At 40.4% G+C, this 14,731-nt stretch overlaps 1 protein-coding gene across 2 annotated transcripts in view; it reads left to right on the plus strand.

Moving 5' to 3' along the window:
- The window catches only part of smarcc2 (SWI/SNF related BAF chromatin remodeling complex subunit C2), a 95,743-nt gene that overhangs the window by 11,751 nt on the left and 69,261 nt on the right, over positions 1-14,731 (plus strand). For both annotated transcript variants that reach the window (XM_028967206.1, XM_028967207.1), the window contains exon 6: positions 1,173-1,242. In XM_028967206.1, coding sequence (XP_028823039.1) covers positions 1,173-1,242 — 70 coding nt within the window. The remainder of the gene's footprint in view (positions 1-1,172; positions 1,243-14,731) is intronic.

Genomic DNA, 14,731 nt, shown 5'->3' on the forward strand with positions numbered 1-14,731 from the left:
TGCACCGTGCTGCAGTGTATCACAATGACAATCACTTCAGTTTACTTTACTAATAATCATAAACATCCAGATCTTAAATGTCTTAAAAATACTGCAGACCCAATAAATCAAATGAAACAAGCCTTCAATCTGTCAGTAATCTGCACACCTCCAAATTTACCTAGAGGTGATCCTGATATCGCCTATGTCACCCATATCAAAAGCTGCCCCTGAAAAAGACAGTACAAACTGTCAATAGTACATACCAAAAATATCACTGTTGCCCCCTGGTGGCATGCAGCTGTACAGGTAATGTGAGTGTGTTAAGTGACAAAGGCTAAAAATTAAGAGACATCTGTAAGGAAATGTATATAAAAATGAAAAATATAAATATAAAAATTTAAAATATATAAAAATAATAAAAGATTACTTAAGATAAAATTCAGTTAGTATTGTATTTTAGAAAAGCCTCTGGCCGTCAAAGTGTCTGCTGTGAAAAACTGTGGCCCTTGGACAAATGCAGTTGATGACCCCAATGTTCTTACATTTGTGCTAAGTGGCCTTAAAAAATCTTTAAAAGTCTTATATTTGGCTACCTTAAACCTGCAGAAAACCTGAGTGCAGTGAACATTAGATCGGGGTGATCTGGTCATATTTTAGAGTAATTATTCATGTCAGAGTTAGAACTCTTGCTGTGGCAAGTGTTGATGTCAGTGTTGCCCAGGAAAAATGCATTTGCAGAATGCTTGGTTGGCTGGAGACAGTCAATGAGCGAGAGACTGGGGCGTTGGTGACCCCCTAGGGCGTTGGGGATGCAGGCAGTGGTAGGTCTGTGTGATAGACAATCATGCTCACCAATCAGATGTGTCCCAAGTTAAAAACACACCCACTTAAACATCTGCTCAGTTCATATTTTCAATAGCTATTGAAAGCCGCACAACATGTACATGCCATTACTGACAAATCATAAACTCAGTAGCTTATTCACAAATAACAAGAAGTATTAGTACATTATTCAGTATTAGTATATTTTGTTCAACGTCAATTTCAGCTACTAAACGTTCTTATATACCTTCTTCAATGTTTGTCAGCAAAAATAAAATTCTATTCAGCAGACAGTTTTAAAATAAACCAAAATGTCTTGGCAAAATCAATATTGAGATGTGTGTGTGTGTGTATATGTGTGTCTACAGGGCTCTGTGAATGAGGATAAGATGTCCAGTACCCATGTGGTGGTGCCAATCCCAGCTAGCCTAGAAGAAGGTGAGTTTTATGCTGCCCTGTTTGGACAGAAAACTTAAATCAACCATTCAATCTTGACAACTCTAAGCGCCAAATGTTGCTGTTTGTTAAATGTTGTAATGTCCTATGTGGAACACTGGCTGGCGCATTCAATTTGATTCAGGTATAAAGATGGCAAACTTAATGTTGTGGGTAGGTGTTTGACCCGGAATGGGCAATGGGTTTTTGACTGCTTACGCGACACTTTCTGATAACTCTTATATTTTGTATTGGAATAAATGGACATTGTTGTATTCAACATCAAGATTCAACTAATTGCGTACAATATACAGTAACCAAAGTCAACTAAGTATTGCATTGTTACCATCAAGCGCATCAGCCAGGTCATGCCGGCGTCAGTCACCTCAGTAGTTCGGTGTTAGACCAAACTCCTTTAATATTAGTCAAAAACCCTCAGCAATTCGGACTTTAGTAAACAAATGTCGGAGTCTTGCCTGGATGGAATTAGGATCAGCCGTGAACCAACTGTGAATTTTGCATTTAAATTGACTGTTTATCTTGGAGATGCGCGACACACACACAATTGGTCAGACTGCAATGCAAAATATTGGTATAAACAGTGTGGTTAGCGCTGTCGATCACCAGCTGTTTAAATGCGCTGAAGCACTTGCTAGTTACTTTGCCAACGCACAGAAGTTTAAGTTGGACAAAGCCAGCGCTATCAAAAAATCAAACAACAAACAAAAACATACAGTATGTTTCAATGGGCTTTGACAAGCCCTACAGTTGACACCCCCTAGACGTAACCCTTCCGTACACAAGGAAAAACTTTACACAAAAATAGAAAAAAAGAAAGGAAGAAACCTTGGGAAGGAATGATACTGAGAGGGACCCCCTCCCAGGGTAGAGTGAGCCTGCAAGTGGTGTCAGTGCAGGGTTTGTTTGATTGTCCAATAAGAAAAAAAAGCCTAAAATTGTAGAGGTGGAGAAGTCCAAAATGTAGTCCAGTGTCATGGTGTACAATACGTGTCCATTATGATGCTATTGGTTCATTTGGAAATCCCTGAAGCTGTAGTTGTTACGGTGGTGGCTGTGGTTCGTTTAATGCTGAATCATTGTTTAGCAGTTGCCAGGAACCAGGATTCATCTGCTGGTCAATTCACTGGGGTCTGCCAGTAGTCTGTGCACTTGATTCAGTATCTCGGAGAAAACAAACAGAAGCAGCGGCAGACGGTGGCATTGTACGACCTATACTGAAATATGTGGTTATAGTGGTTTATTGGTCCTACAATGGTCCGGTTCCCTAACTAGGACAGCCTAACTAAGGTGAATTTAACACTGTCTGTGTTTAACAGGGGGACTGGGTGATAAAGTGGACTTAATAATTGACACTGTGTCTGGGAATTTAACAGAGAAAACAGATGTGTTTTCAGTTTAGATTTAAAGACTGAGTCTGAGTCCCAAACACTGACACTGATCAATAGTGTCGAACGCTGCACACAGGTAAAGCAGGAAAAGCAGCGAGATGCGGCCCTGATCAGAGGCCAACAGCAGGTCATTAACCACTTTAACCAGCCCTGTCTCAGTGCTATGATAAGGTCTAAAACCCGATTGATGTACTTCATGGATATTGTTACTGTCTAGGTATGCACTCAGCTGCTATTGAAGCATTCTAATCCATGGTCAGCTTTATTCAGAATATTTTCAATTTACTTCGACGGCATTTACGTTCTAATTTCCCAGCGTTCTTCTTAAGCGAGCGCGTGTGATCATTATACCAAGGTATTACATTTTTATCTCTTACTATCTTCCATTTGATGGGAGAGACATTATCTAATGTACTACGCAGTGCTAATTCTAGACATTTGGTCGCTTGGTCGAGTTCAGCGGGGTCTGTCGGTGAATTGATCAGCATTGATAAATCTGGTAGGGTATTAATAAGCCTCTGCGCTGTACATGATGTGAACCAGAAGACCCGGGTTTAAATCCCACTTACCATTGTGTCCCTGAGCAAGACACTTAACCTTAAGTTGCTCCAGGGAGACTGTCCCTGTAAATTCTGATTGTAAGTCACTCTGGATAAGGGCGTCTGATAAATGCTGTAAATGTAAAAGTGAATCTAGTATAGACAGGAATGCTGTTCTTAGCAAGTCTTCTAATTTATCACAGTGGATGTTAAAGTTGCCGACAATTAAGGCTTTATCCACAGATATAGCTGCACGCATCAGGTTCAAAATACTGATGCTGGCCTACACAGCAAAATTAGCAGTGTTAATGCAACACTAAAAGAGTCGTTTTCAACACTGGGCCAGGTTACATGTGGTCCTACCCTGTAGAGTGGCTCTGGGCAGAGTGGCTCTGTCCTTGGCCCCCTTCTATTCTCAATATACACTCGCTCACTTGGTCACATCATCCAATCACATGGATTCTCCTATCACTCTTATGCTGATGACACCCAGCTCTATCTGTCATTCCCACCAGAAGATGCTACTATAGCAACAAAAATTTCAGCCTGCCTCTCAGACATATCGGCATGGATGTCTGAGCGACACCTCCAACTCAACCTATCCAAAACCGAGATTCTGATCTTTCCGGGCAACAATTCTCCTCAGCAAAACCTTTCAGTTCAAATTGGATCGCTATTGTTAACACCCACGGCATCTGCAAAAAGCCTTGGAGTTTGGATAGATAACAAACTGAGTTTGAACCATCATGTTGCTGCGATCTCCAGATCCTGCAGGTTCACTCTCTACAACATTCGCAAGATTCGGCCTTTTCTCTCACAACAGGCTATGCAGCTCCTTGTCCAGGCAATGGTCATCTCCAAACTCGACTACTGTAACTCTCTCCTGGCTGGAGCCTCTGCAGTCACCATAAAACCACTCCAGATGATCCAAAATATGGCAGCCCATCTCATTTTCAATCAGCCAAAATACTCCCATGTTACACCTCTTCTTACCTCCCTCCACTGGCTCCCGGTAGCTGCTCGCATTGAGTTCAAATCCTTGATGCTTGCCTACAGGGCTGGAAATGGAACTGCGCCCTCCTACATCAACACACTACTACCTAGCTACACTCCTGCATGCTCTCTCAGATCAGCAAACGAAAGGAGACTAAAAATTCCTTCTTCACGGGGTCTCCGATTCCAATCATGTCTGTTCTCCGTTGTTGTCCCTGGCTGGTGGAACAACCTGCCCTCCTCCACACGACTAGCCGAGACTATCACCACTTTTAAGAAGAAGGTGAAAACCCTCTTATTCCAAAAATATTACAGACAAATCTAACACTTACACAAGCACATGCGTACACATTGAACAAACAAATACAAAATGTATAAATACATTATAATTTTTCTTAGTCTAGCACCCAACAATCTCCGAGCATGCTCTTCAATGACAAGTCTAAGCCTTATCAGGGCTCTTAGTTTGTAGACTCGATATTCTATAGAAATCGAACGAGAATTGCTGGTGTCTTCCTATTGTAAGTCGCTTTGGATAAAAGCGTCTGCTAAATAAAGTAAAGTAAAGTAAAATCACACTAGCCTCAGTGTTACATTTTCAGAGTTAATTTTACTCTGACTAGAGTTATATTTAGTAGTAGAGTAAGCCTGCATTAACACTCACAATTGTTAATATACTTTTACTCTATGCAATAACTAACACTCTGTGTTATTTAAATATGACAGTGTTACTTTTTAAGTGTTTTTCTAAATCAACACCAATAAATCTTTCTTAGTAAGTGTAAAATCTATGTAACACTAAACATGGATGAAATAACTCTAATCAGTGTTACTAACCAATCAAACCAGTGTTACAAAAATGTTCCTATCAAAAATCTATTGTTAATCATATTTTTATTGAAATCACACAAACTTGACATATCTATTTTTAATGCCTCAATTATACACAACCAAAAGCATGACAAAAATATTTGTTAAAGAACAAAGAAACTATTGTTTTATTGAACTGAGCATAAAACATACTTTACATTTTTAACTTCCTCACACAGGAAATAATATATAGAAAACCTTTTGACTTTGCTGAAAATGAACCTGACTGGACCAGCTTTACTGACCTTATTCTCAGAATTCTAACTTTGTTCTCAGAATTAAAGTACTAAAATGACTGGGAATGACAATGAACAGGGAGGAATCTTTTGTACCGTAGGACATCTGTACATCTAGTGGTTTGCAGTAACGCAATTCTTGAACATCAAGCACCTTTAGTGGGTGGAACGGTTTCAACAAAATCTTAAATGCACTGTAATGTTCATCAAAACATATAGTTTCAACACCTGAACCAACAAGTATAGTTTTTTCTGATTTCACAAAAACAGTTTTGACTTTACAGAATACTGGCATCTCATTAGAGATTTCAAATAGAGTGATTTAGAACATCAAGTGTGAAAAATATTCAACCTTAATACAAACACAATGACTGATAAACTTGTTGGCCAATCTAGGGGGATTTTTTCAATGGCTAGTTAAGCAAGTCTAGCTCGTATTTCTGCAACACGAGGAGTCTCCTGAACCTTTCCAACATCTATGTTGTAGATTGTTGTTTGTATGAAGACATACATATTGTGCAACATCTGATTGTAAACTGTTCCAAAAACAAAGTCAGCCTTGAAAAGCTCATCAAAGGCTGGTTGGCTTGCATGGAATGACCTGTTTGTCCAGAACAATGAAAAACCCATGGATGGTTCTCCTCTCTGTCCCGACTGCAAGGTTACGTAGTGGAGTTGATGGCATCAACATGTTCCTGGACGCTTGTTCCACTCTGAATAGAAGATGAGAAAAAAGGAAAAGCAATTTTAATCAAAAGGCAACGATTCCGTCAAAAGTTATTTTTGAAAAGCTTTCTCTGTTAAAATTTAATAAACACCTAATCAACAGTCCACTCAATTCCACTTAAATTAAAAAATAATTCATTGGTTAAGTAAAGAGAAAAAAATAAATAAAATGGGTGTCAAAACAGAAATAAATTGATAATATACAAAGTAACAGAAAAAGGCATGAAACAAAAAGCAGCTGATAAAATACAAACACACCTTCTGAAAGACCACAAGGTGCTTCTCAGCTTGGAATGCTGAAATCTTGCCAGGTCTTTTGTGGCCCAGACAGGTGGGAGGAATGAGGTGGATCAGAAGAATGATGGAGGAAAGATCACTGTCCCAGCCTGTGGGAAAAGACATGACACAGAATGTGAAAATAAAATAAAAATGTTTTGACAAAAATATGTTATTAAGTTAAGTGAAGTGATTGTCACATGTGATACACAGCAGCACAGCACACAGTGCACACAGTGAAATTTGTCCTCTGCATTTAACCCATCACCCTGAGTGAGCAGTGGGCAGCCATGACCGGCGCCCGGGGAGCAGTGTGTGGGGACGGTGCTTTGCTCAGTAGCACCTCAGTGGTACCTTGGCGGATTGGGATTCGAACCGGCAACCTTCTGATTACGGGGCCGCTTCCTTAACCGCTAGGCCACCACTGCCCCATAGTTTAATTGAATCTGAAACATTTGAAAAAACTTTACCAAATTACTATTAATTATTTATTTAATGAACGGAATTTAAGCAAAAAGTGCCAATCTTATATGATGTGTTAACTAGCTTTCGCCGTGAGGAGTCTGTCAGGCTGTGGGTCCGAATACATTCCCTAATAAGTTAATCTCCACCTGGTTTCTTGCTCAGAGCAGATTCAAACAACTGTTAACAGACGTTTGTTATTACAAAGTTCTCTGAGACTCCAGAACTGACAAGAGAGAAGCAAAAATACATTTTCACTGGTTGTCACCCCAAAGTCTTAGGGTACTTATGCAGTGTTATTTAAAAAAGAAATAAGAATAGAGAAAAATAAAATTTACCATTGCCAAATGTGATGGTGAATATACCAGTTGTGGGCTGCTGCACAAGCTCCTCAAATATTTCTGCATCCACCTCAGTTCCTGTCTCATCAAAAACTCTGATGTCCTCATCGACAGATGAAATTGAGAACTTCACCAAAGCTTAGAGAAAAAATACAATGAAATTGTAAGTCTAAAATATTTAAACTACAATATTTAACCTACTGCCCAGCCGCACAAAATCGCCTAAAACGTGTAAAACAGTACAGTGCATGCTGTTCTTGACCCACTTGGAGTATATGCATGGTTTTGGTCTCTTTTGAAAGGAGATACTCAGTTGTCAGAATCACTGTATGTCATACTGTTAATAAGTAATAGAACTTTAAACACACTAAAAAGAAAAAAAATAATTTGCACACTTGTGTCACACATGACAAATTATTTCAGTTTTCTTTGGGATAACTAAAGATGCTGACTTTTAGGGGCAACACTGGATCAAATCCTCTTTAACAAATGTTTGCAATAACGAGTTAATGATGGCTTACCAGCTTTCAAGAATTCTTCCATGCTTGGCTCAACAATCTTCGCATATTTCTGTTCCTTATCGATTTTTGTTTTAATTAGCATGATGGCATCTTAAAAAAAGAAAAAATTATGAGTTCAAAAAACAAATGTAATTTGTAATAATATCATAATATCAAAGACTATCAACGTCTGAAAGCACAGTGGCAAATTTAATGCAGTAGTAGTGTTAATTTCGTCACCTATTTTTAATTTAGTCTTAAATGCTAAATAGGATGGCATATTGAATGTTTAAGCTAGCTAACAACTCGTTGCACTTGGCACGTGAAAACACGTTTTTTTCTGACAAAAATAGTTCCGTATTTGGAGGAATGTTATTTTAATAAGTTGCTTAGTCGATAACAGATCATGAGGCACTGGATCATATCTTTGATAATGATGATGATCCTGAGGATAGAGGGCAAAGTGAAGCTGAGGAGGATGAGTCTGAGGATGAGGATGACGTTCAGTATGACCCTGAACAAGACCAAACATCCGATGAGGAGGACCCAGATGTCACAGATGATCAAAAAGAGGTTTTCAGAAAAGGTGACATTTCTTGGTTATCAAGCCCTCTTCTAACTCAAACCAGGGCACCGACAGAGAACATCCTCAGAATGACTCCAGGGCATACTAGATACGCGGTGTCACACGCCCAAGACATCGTCAGCATTTGAACTGTACTGTCCACGACCTATTCAGAATATCCTACTTGAGATGACCAACATGGAAGGAAGAAGAGTGTTTGGTGATAGCTGGGCAGAGATGGACAAAACACAGCTCGATGCCTACACGGGACTGTTGCTTCTTACGGGGGTATACAGATCCTTTAATGAAGCCACGGGCAGCTTATGGCATAGTGAGTCAGGACGCCCTATTTTTCGTGCCACAATGTTGCATCAGTCCTTTCATGCAGTATCAAGAGTGCTACGTTTTAACAACAGGGAGACAAAACTTGGGTTATGGAAATTTTTTTTTACTTCTTGTCTTTATCCTACCATTTATCTATGCGGGTACGTTTTGACCCGAAACACCAAAGATGTCATTATTATTAATAATTTTAAATAATTAAAAACATTGCTAGGTGTACTCTAATATTAGTTTATAACACATTTATAGTTCATTATTACTCATTCTATAAGAAGAAGAAATATATTTAGTGAATTTAAACAGTTTTTGCAATCAAAAAACAAGTGGTATATTTTAAAATACTGTGTCTGTGGAGCCAACTAAAAAAACTATTCACACACTGGTTCCATTTGTATGAATACATACTAAGCCAGCAATTAGCTGAAAAACAAAATTTGAAGAAAACGGTTGTCGGTTGTCGGAATGATGACTAGAGTCGGTGGTTTATAGGGCTCAGTGGATGCCTCGCTGAGGGGGGAGAAGCGGTTCTGAATGTGAACCGGGAAGTAGTGCCCCAGTAAAATCCTTACTACTGACTACGACAAACTACATTTCACACACTGCACAGGGGATTAATGAGGGAGCCATAACTTATGTTTTTTTTTTATTTAGGTGATTCTTAATGCAGAGGCTATTCAGGAAGTCCTTGGAAGTAACACCAGCTCACACCAAACACAGCAAACATACTTAAAAGTGCAGCACCGGAAGCAGAAGTTGCACCGGAAGCGAAACTCTAGGTTGAATCTATGCAAGGTTTAAGGAATGATAAACCACAGTTGCAAATTGCTCTGAAGGAACTGATAGGAACATGTAATGATGCAAAATGTATTCATGAGTCTTTGTCTACATGTTACCTTTAGGTGACGTCATCCGCAAACACGGTATTAGCTTTCATTGCTACGCTGACGACACACAACTGTATCTGTCAGCAATGCCAGATCAGAGGCAGCAGCTGGACAAAATAGAGAATTGTCTGAAGGACATTAGACAGTGGATGCTCACCAATTTTCTCCTGTTAAACAAGACAGAAGCTCTTGTACTTGGGCCTCAAGCAGCCAGGCATAAGCGGGCTGAAAACACCATAACCCTGGATAGCCTTTCTATTTCAGCAAGTACATTTACATTTACAGCATTTATCAGACACCCGTATCCAGAGCGACTTACAATCAGTAGTTACAGGGACAGTCTCCCTGGAGCAACTTAGGGTTAAGTGTCTTGCTCAGGGACACAAGGGTAGTAAGTGGGATTTGAACCTGGGTCTTCTGGTTCATAGGCAAGTGTGTTACCCACTAGGCTACTACCACCAAGTATTGAAGTGAAGGATCTAGGTGTCATCATTGATGCAGGTCTCTCATTCAATTCGCACATAGATAATGTCACTAGGATAGCATTCTTTCACCTTAGAAATATTGCGAAAATAAGAAATATCATTTCAATGCATGATGCAGAAAAGTGGGTCCATGCATTTATTACATCAAGGTTAGATTACTGCAATGCATTTATTGTCTGGATGCTCTAGTAGGTGCATGAGTAAACTCCAGCTAGTACAGAATGCTGCAGCCAGAGTTCTAACCAGAACCAGGAAATTTGACCACATCACCCCAGTCTTACAATCACTGCACTGGTTACCCATCAAATTTAGGATTGACTACAAAATCCTACTTTTAACCTATAAAGCTCTAAATGGTCTCGCCCCACAGTACCTGAGTGAACTTTTGGTTCTTTACGAACCGCCACGCCCCCTTCGATCAATGGGTGCGGGGTCACTGCTGGTACCAAAGGTGCAGAAGGTCACAGCTGGGAGCAGATCCTTCTCCTATAGAGCTCCGCAGTTGTGGAACGGCTTGCCTGTCAGTGTCCGGGACTCAGACACAGTCTCAGTGTTTAAATCCAATCTCAAAACCTATCTGTTTTCTCTGGCTTTTTGCTAAAGTCCTAGACCCTCATTTCACTTCATCTTGACGCAGTGTCAATTATAAAGTCCAGTTTATCACAGAGTCCCCCTGTTAGACACAGACAAAGTTAAATTCACCAGTTAGGCTGTCCTATTTAGGGTACCGGGCCACTGTAGCACCAATATACCACTATAACCACATATTTCAGTATCGGTCGTACAGTGCAACCGTCTGCCGCTGCTTCTGTTTGTTTTTCTCCGAGACATGGAATCAAGCACCCAGACTACTGGCAGACCCCAGTGAAGAGACCAGCAAATAAATCCTGTTTCCTGACAACTGCTTAACAAGGACATACCATGAAACAAACCAGAGGGTCACCACAGCCACCACCACCGTTACAACTACAGCTATAGGGATCTTCAAATGGACCATTATGGACACGTAATCTAGACCATGACACTGATTACATCCTGGACTTCTCCAACCCTACAACTGTAGGACTTATTATTATATCATCCCCAACCCTGCACTGACACCATTTGCAGGCTCACTTTTCCCTGGAAGGGGGTCCCTCTCTGTATCACTCCTTCTCAAGGTTTCTTCCTTTCTTTTTTTCCTCTCTCCTAGAGTTTTTTTTGTGTGGAGTTTTTCCTTGTGTGCAGAAGGGTCAAGTGTGGGTGGTGTCAACTGCAGGGCCTGTCAAAGCCCATTGAGACATACTGTATGTGATTTTGGGCTATATAAGAAATAAATGTTGTTGTTGTTGGTGGTGGTGGCTGTGGTGACCCTCTGGTTCGTTTAGCAGTTGTCAGGAACCAGGATTTATTTGCTGGTCTCTTCACTGGGGTCTGGGCGCTTGATTCCGTGTCTCGGAAAAAACAAACAGAAGCAGCGGCAGACGGTTGCACTGTACAAACGATACTGAAAAATGAAAGCAAGAGAAAACAGATTTTGAGATTGGATTTAAACACTTACACTGTGTCTGAGTCCCGGACACTGACAGGCAAGCCGTTCCACAACTGCGGAGGTCTATATGAGAAGGATCTGCTCCCAGCTGTGAACTTCTGTACTTTTGGTACCAGTAGTGACCCTGCACCCATTGATCGAAGGGGGCGTGGTGGGTCGTAAAGAGCTAAAAGTTCACTCAGGTATTGCGGGGCGAGACCATTTAGAGCTTTATAGGTCAAAAGTAGGATTTTGTAGTCAATCCTAAATTTGATGGGTAACCAGTGCAGTGATTGTAAGACTGGGGTGATGTGGTCAAATTTCCTAGTTATAGTTAGAACTCTGGCTGCAGCATTCTGTACTAGCTGGAGTTTACTCATGCACCTACTAGAGCATCCAGACAGTAATGCGTTGCAATAATCTAACCTTGATGTAATACATGCATGGACCAACTTTTCTGCATCATGCATTGAAATTATATTTCTTATTTTCGCAATATTTCTAAGGTGAAAGAATGCTATCCTAGTGACATTATCTGCGTGCGAATTGAATGAGAGACCTGCATCAATGATGACACCTAGATCCTTCACTTCAATACTTGGTGAAATAGAAAGGCTATCCAGGGTTATGGTGTAGTCAGCCATCTTATGCCTGGCTGCTTGAGGCCCAAGTACAAGTGCTTCTGTCTTGTCAGGGTTTAACAGCAGAAAGTTGATGAGCATCCACTGTCTAATGTCCTTCAGACAATTCTCTATTTTGTTCAGCTGCTGCCTCTGATCTGGCATTGCTGACAGATACAGCTGTGTGTCGTCAGCATAGCAATGAAAACTAATACCGTGTTTGCGGATGGCGTCACATAAAGGTAACATGTATAGGGAAAAAAGTAACGGACCTAGGACAGAACCTTGTGGAACACCAAATTCTACTTTACTATGTGAAGACGAAACACCATTGATGTCCACAAACTGATATCGGTTGGTCAAATATGATCTGAACCATTCAAGGATTGTTCCCTTAATCCCAATAACATTACTATTACTCCTTCTGAATGTACCACCAGCACCCCCGGCATAAGAATAGGATTATTAAATGTTAGATCCCTTACACCTAAAACGCTCATTGTCAATGAAATGATTACAGATCAGGGGTTCGATGTACTGTGCCTGACCGAAACTTGGTTAAAACAAAATGAATTTGTAGCATTAAACGAGTCTAGTCCTCCTGGATACAGCTATGTACACCAACCTCGCTTAACTGGAAGAGGAGGTGGCGTCGCAGTAATTTATAAGGATAACCTCGGTATTACTCATAAACCCGGACAAGGATTTAACTCTTTTGAGATTCTATATACCAATATAACTCATGTAGTCTCACAAAATAAAAATCCTAAATTCATTCCATTGATTATTATTTATAGACCCCCTGGACCTTATTCTGAGTTTCTTAGTGAATTTACAGATTTTGTCTCCAACTTAGTTGTATCTGTGGATAAAGCCCTAATTGTCGGCGACTTTAACATCCACTGTGATAAATTAGAAGACTCACTAAGAATCGCATTCCTGTCTTTATTAGACTCAGTTGGAGTTAACCAACATGTAACAGGACCTACTCACGAAGGTGGTCACACGCTCGATCTTGTGTTGACCTTTGGTTTAAATATAGAAGATATAGTCACTCTTCCGCAATCTGAAATGGTCTCAGATCATTTCCTCATCGCTTTTAAAATATGTATCAAACACAACAAACTCAATCCCCCTCGTTATAGAGACAAACGGACAATTACATCAAGTACGGCACAGAGGTTTATTAATACCTTACCAGATTTATCAACGCTGATAAACTCACCGTCAGACCCCGCTGAACTTGACCAAGCGACCAAATGTCTAGAATTAACACTGCGTAGTACGTTAGATATAGTCGCTCCCCTCAAAAGGAAGATAGTAAGAGAGAAAAACTTAATTCCTTGGTATAATGATCACACGCGCTCGCTTAAGAAGACCGCCCGGAAATTAGAACGCAAATGGCGTCAAAGTAAATTAAACATATTCCGAATAGCTTGGAAGGAGAGCCTACTTAACTATAAGAAGGCACTTAGCGCAGCTCGATCAACGTATCTGTCCTCGTTAATAGACAAAAACAAAAATAATCCCGGATTCCTGTTTAAAACTATAGCCAAACTAACCAGGAATAAGACAGAAATGGATGCGACCACTCAATATAATCATAGTAGCGATGATTTTATGAATTTCTTTAATACGAAAATTGTCGCAAATAGAGAGAAGATTAAAAGCACAACAAATAGCTCTGCCGATATTTCCATGGAAAATAATCTTCTAATAGACCACCGATTAGAACGATTCAACCCTATTAAAGAGCATGAATTAATCAAATTAATCTCATCATCAAATCAATGTACCTGCGCTTTGGATCCGATTCCAACAAGGCTCCTTAAGCAAATAGCACCCAATGTTATAAATTCTATCCTCAAAATTGTTAACTCGTCGCTTAGCACCGGCCACGTACCAAGTTCGTTCAAGGTAGCAGTCATTAGACCCCTGATTAAAAAGCCGGATCTTGATCGCAGTCAGCTTTCAAATTATAGACCGATATCCAACCTTCCGTTCATATCAAAAATCTTAGAAAAAGTTGTAGCCCAGCAGCTGAGCACATATCTAGACTGTAACAATATCCACGAAGTATATCAATCAGGTTTTAGACCTCATCATAGCACTGAGACAGCGCTGGTTAAAGTGGTTAATGACCTGCTGTTGGCCTCTGATCAGGGACGCATCTCGCTGCTTGTCCTGCTTGATCTGAGTGCAGCGTTTGACACTATTGATCACGCTATTCTCCTTGCCAGGTTAGAGAATGTTATCGGGATTAAGGGAACAGCCCTTGAATGGTTCAGATCATATTTGACCAACCGATATCAGTTTGTGGACATCAATGGTGTTTCGTCTTCACATAGTAAAGTAGAGTTTGGTGTTCCACAAGGCTCTGTCCTAGGTCCGTTACTTTTTTCCCTATACATGTTACCTTTAGGCAACGTCATCCGCAAACACGGTATTAGCTTTCATTGCTACGCTGACGACACACAGCTGTATCTGTCAGCAATGCCAGATCAGAGGCAGCAGCTGAACAAAATAGAGAATTGTCTGAAGGACATTAGACAGTGGATGCTCACCAACTTTCTCCTGCTAAACCCTGACAAGACAGAAGCGCTCGTAATCGGGCCTCAAGCAGCCAGGCATAAACTGGCTGACTACACAATAACCCTGGATAGCCTTTGTATCTCACCGAGTATTGAAGTGAAGGATCTAGGTGTCATCATTGATGCAGGTCTCTCATTCAGTT

Source organism: Denticeps clupeoides, unplaced genomic scaffold (assembly GCF_900700375.1).
Source record: "Denticeps clupeoides unplaced genomic scaffold, fDenClu1.1, whole genome shotgun sequence".
Lineage (NCBI taxonomy): Eukaryota > Metazoa > Chordata > Actinopteri > Clupeiformes > Denticipitidae > Denticeps > Denticeps clupeoides.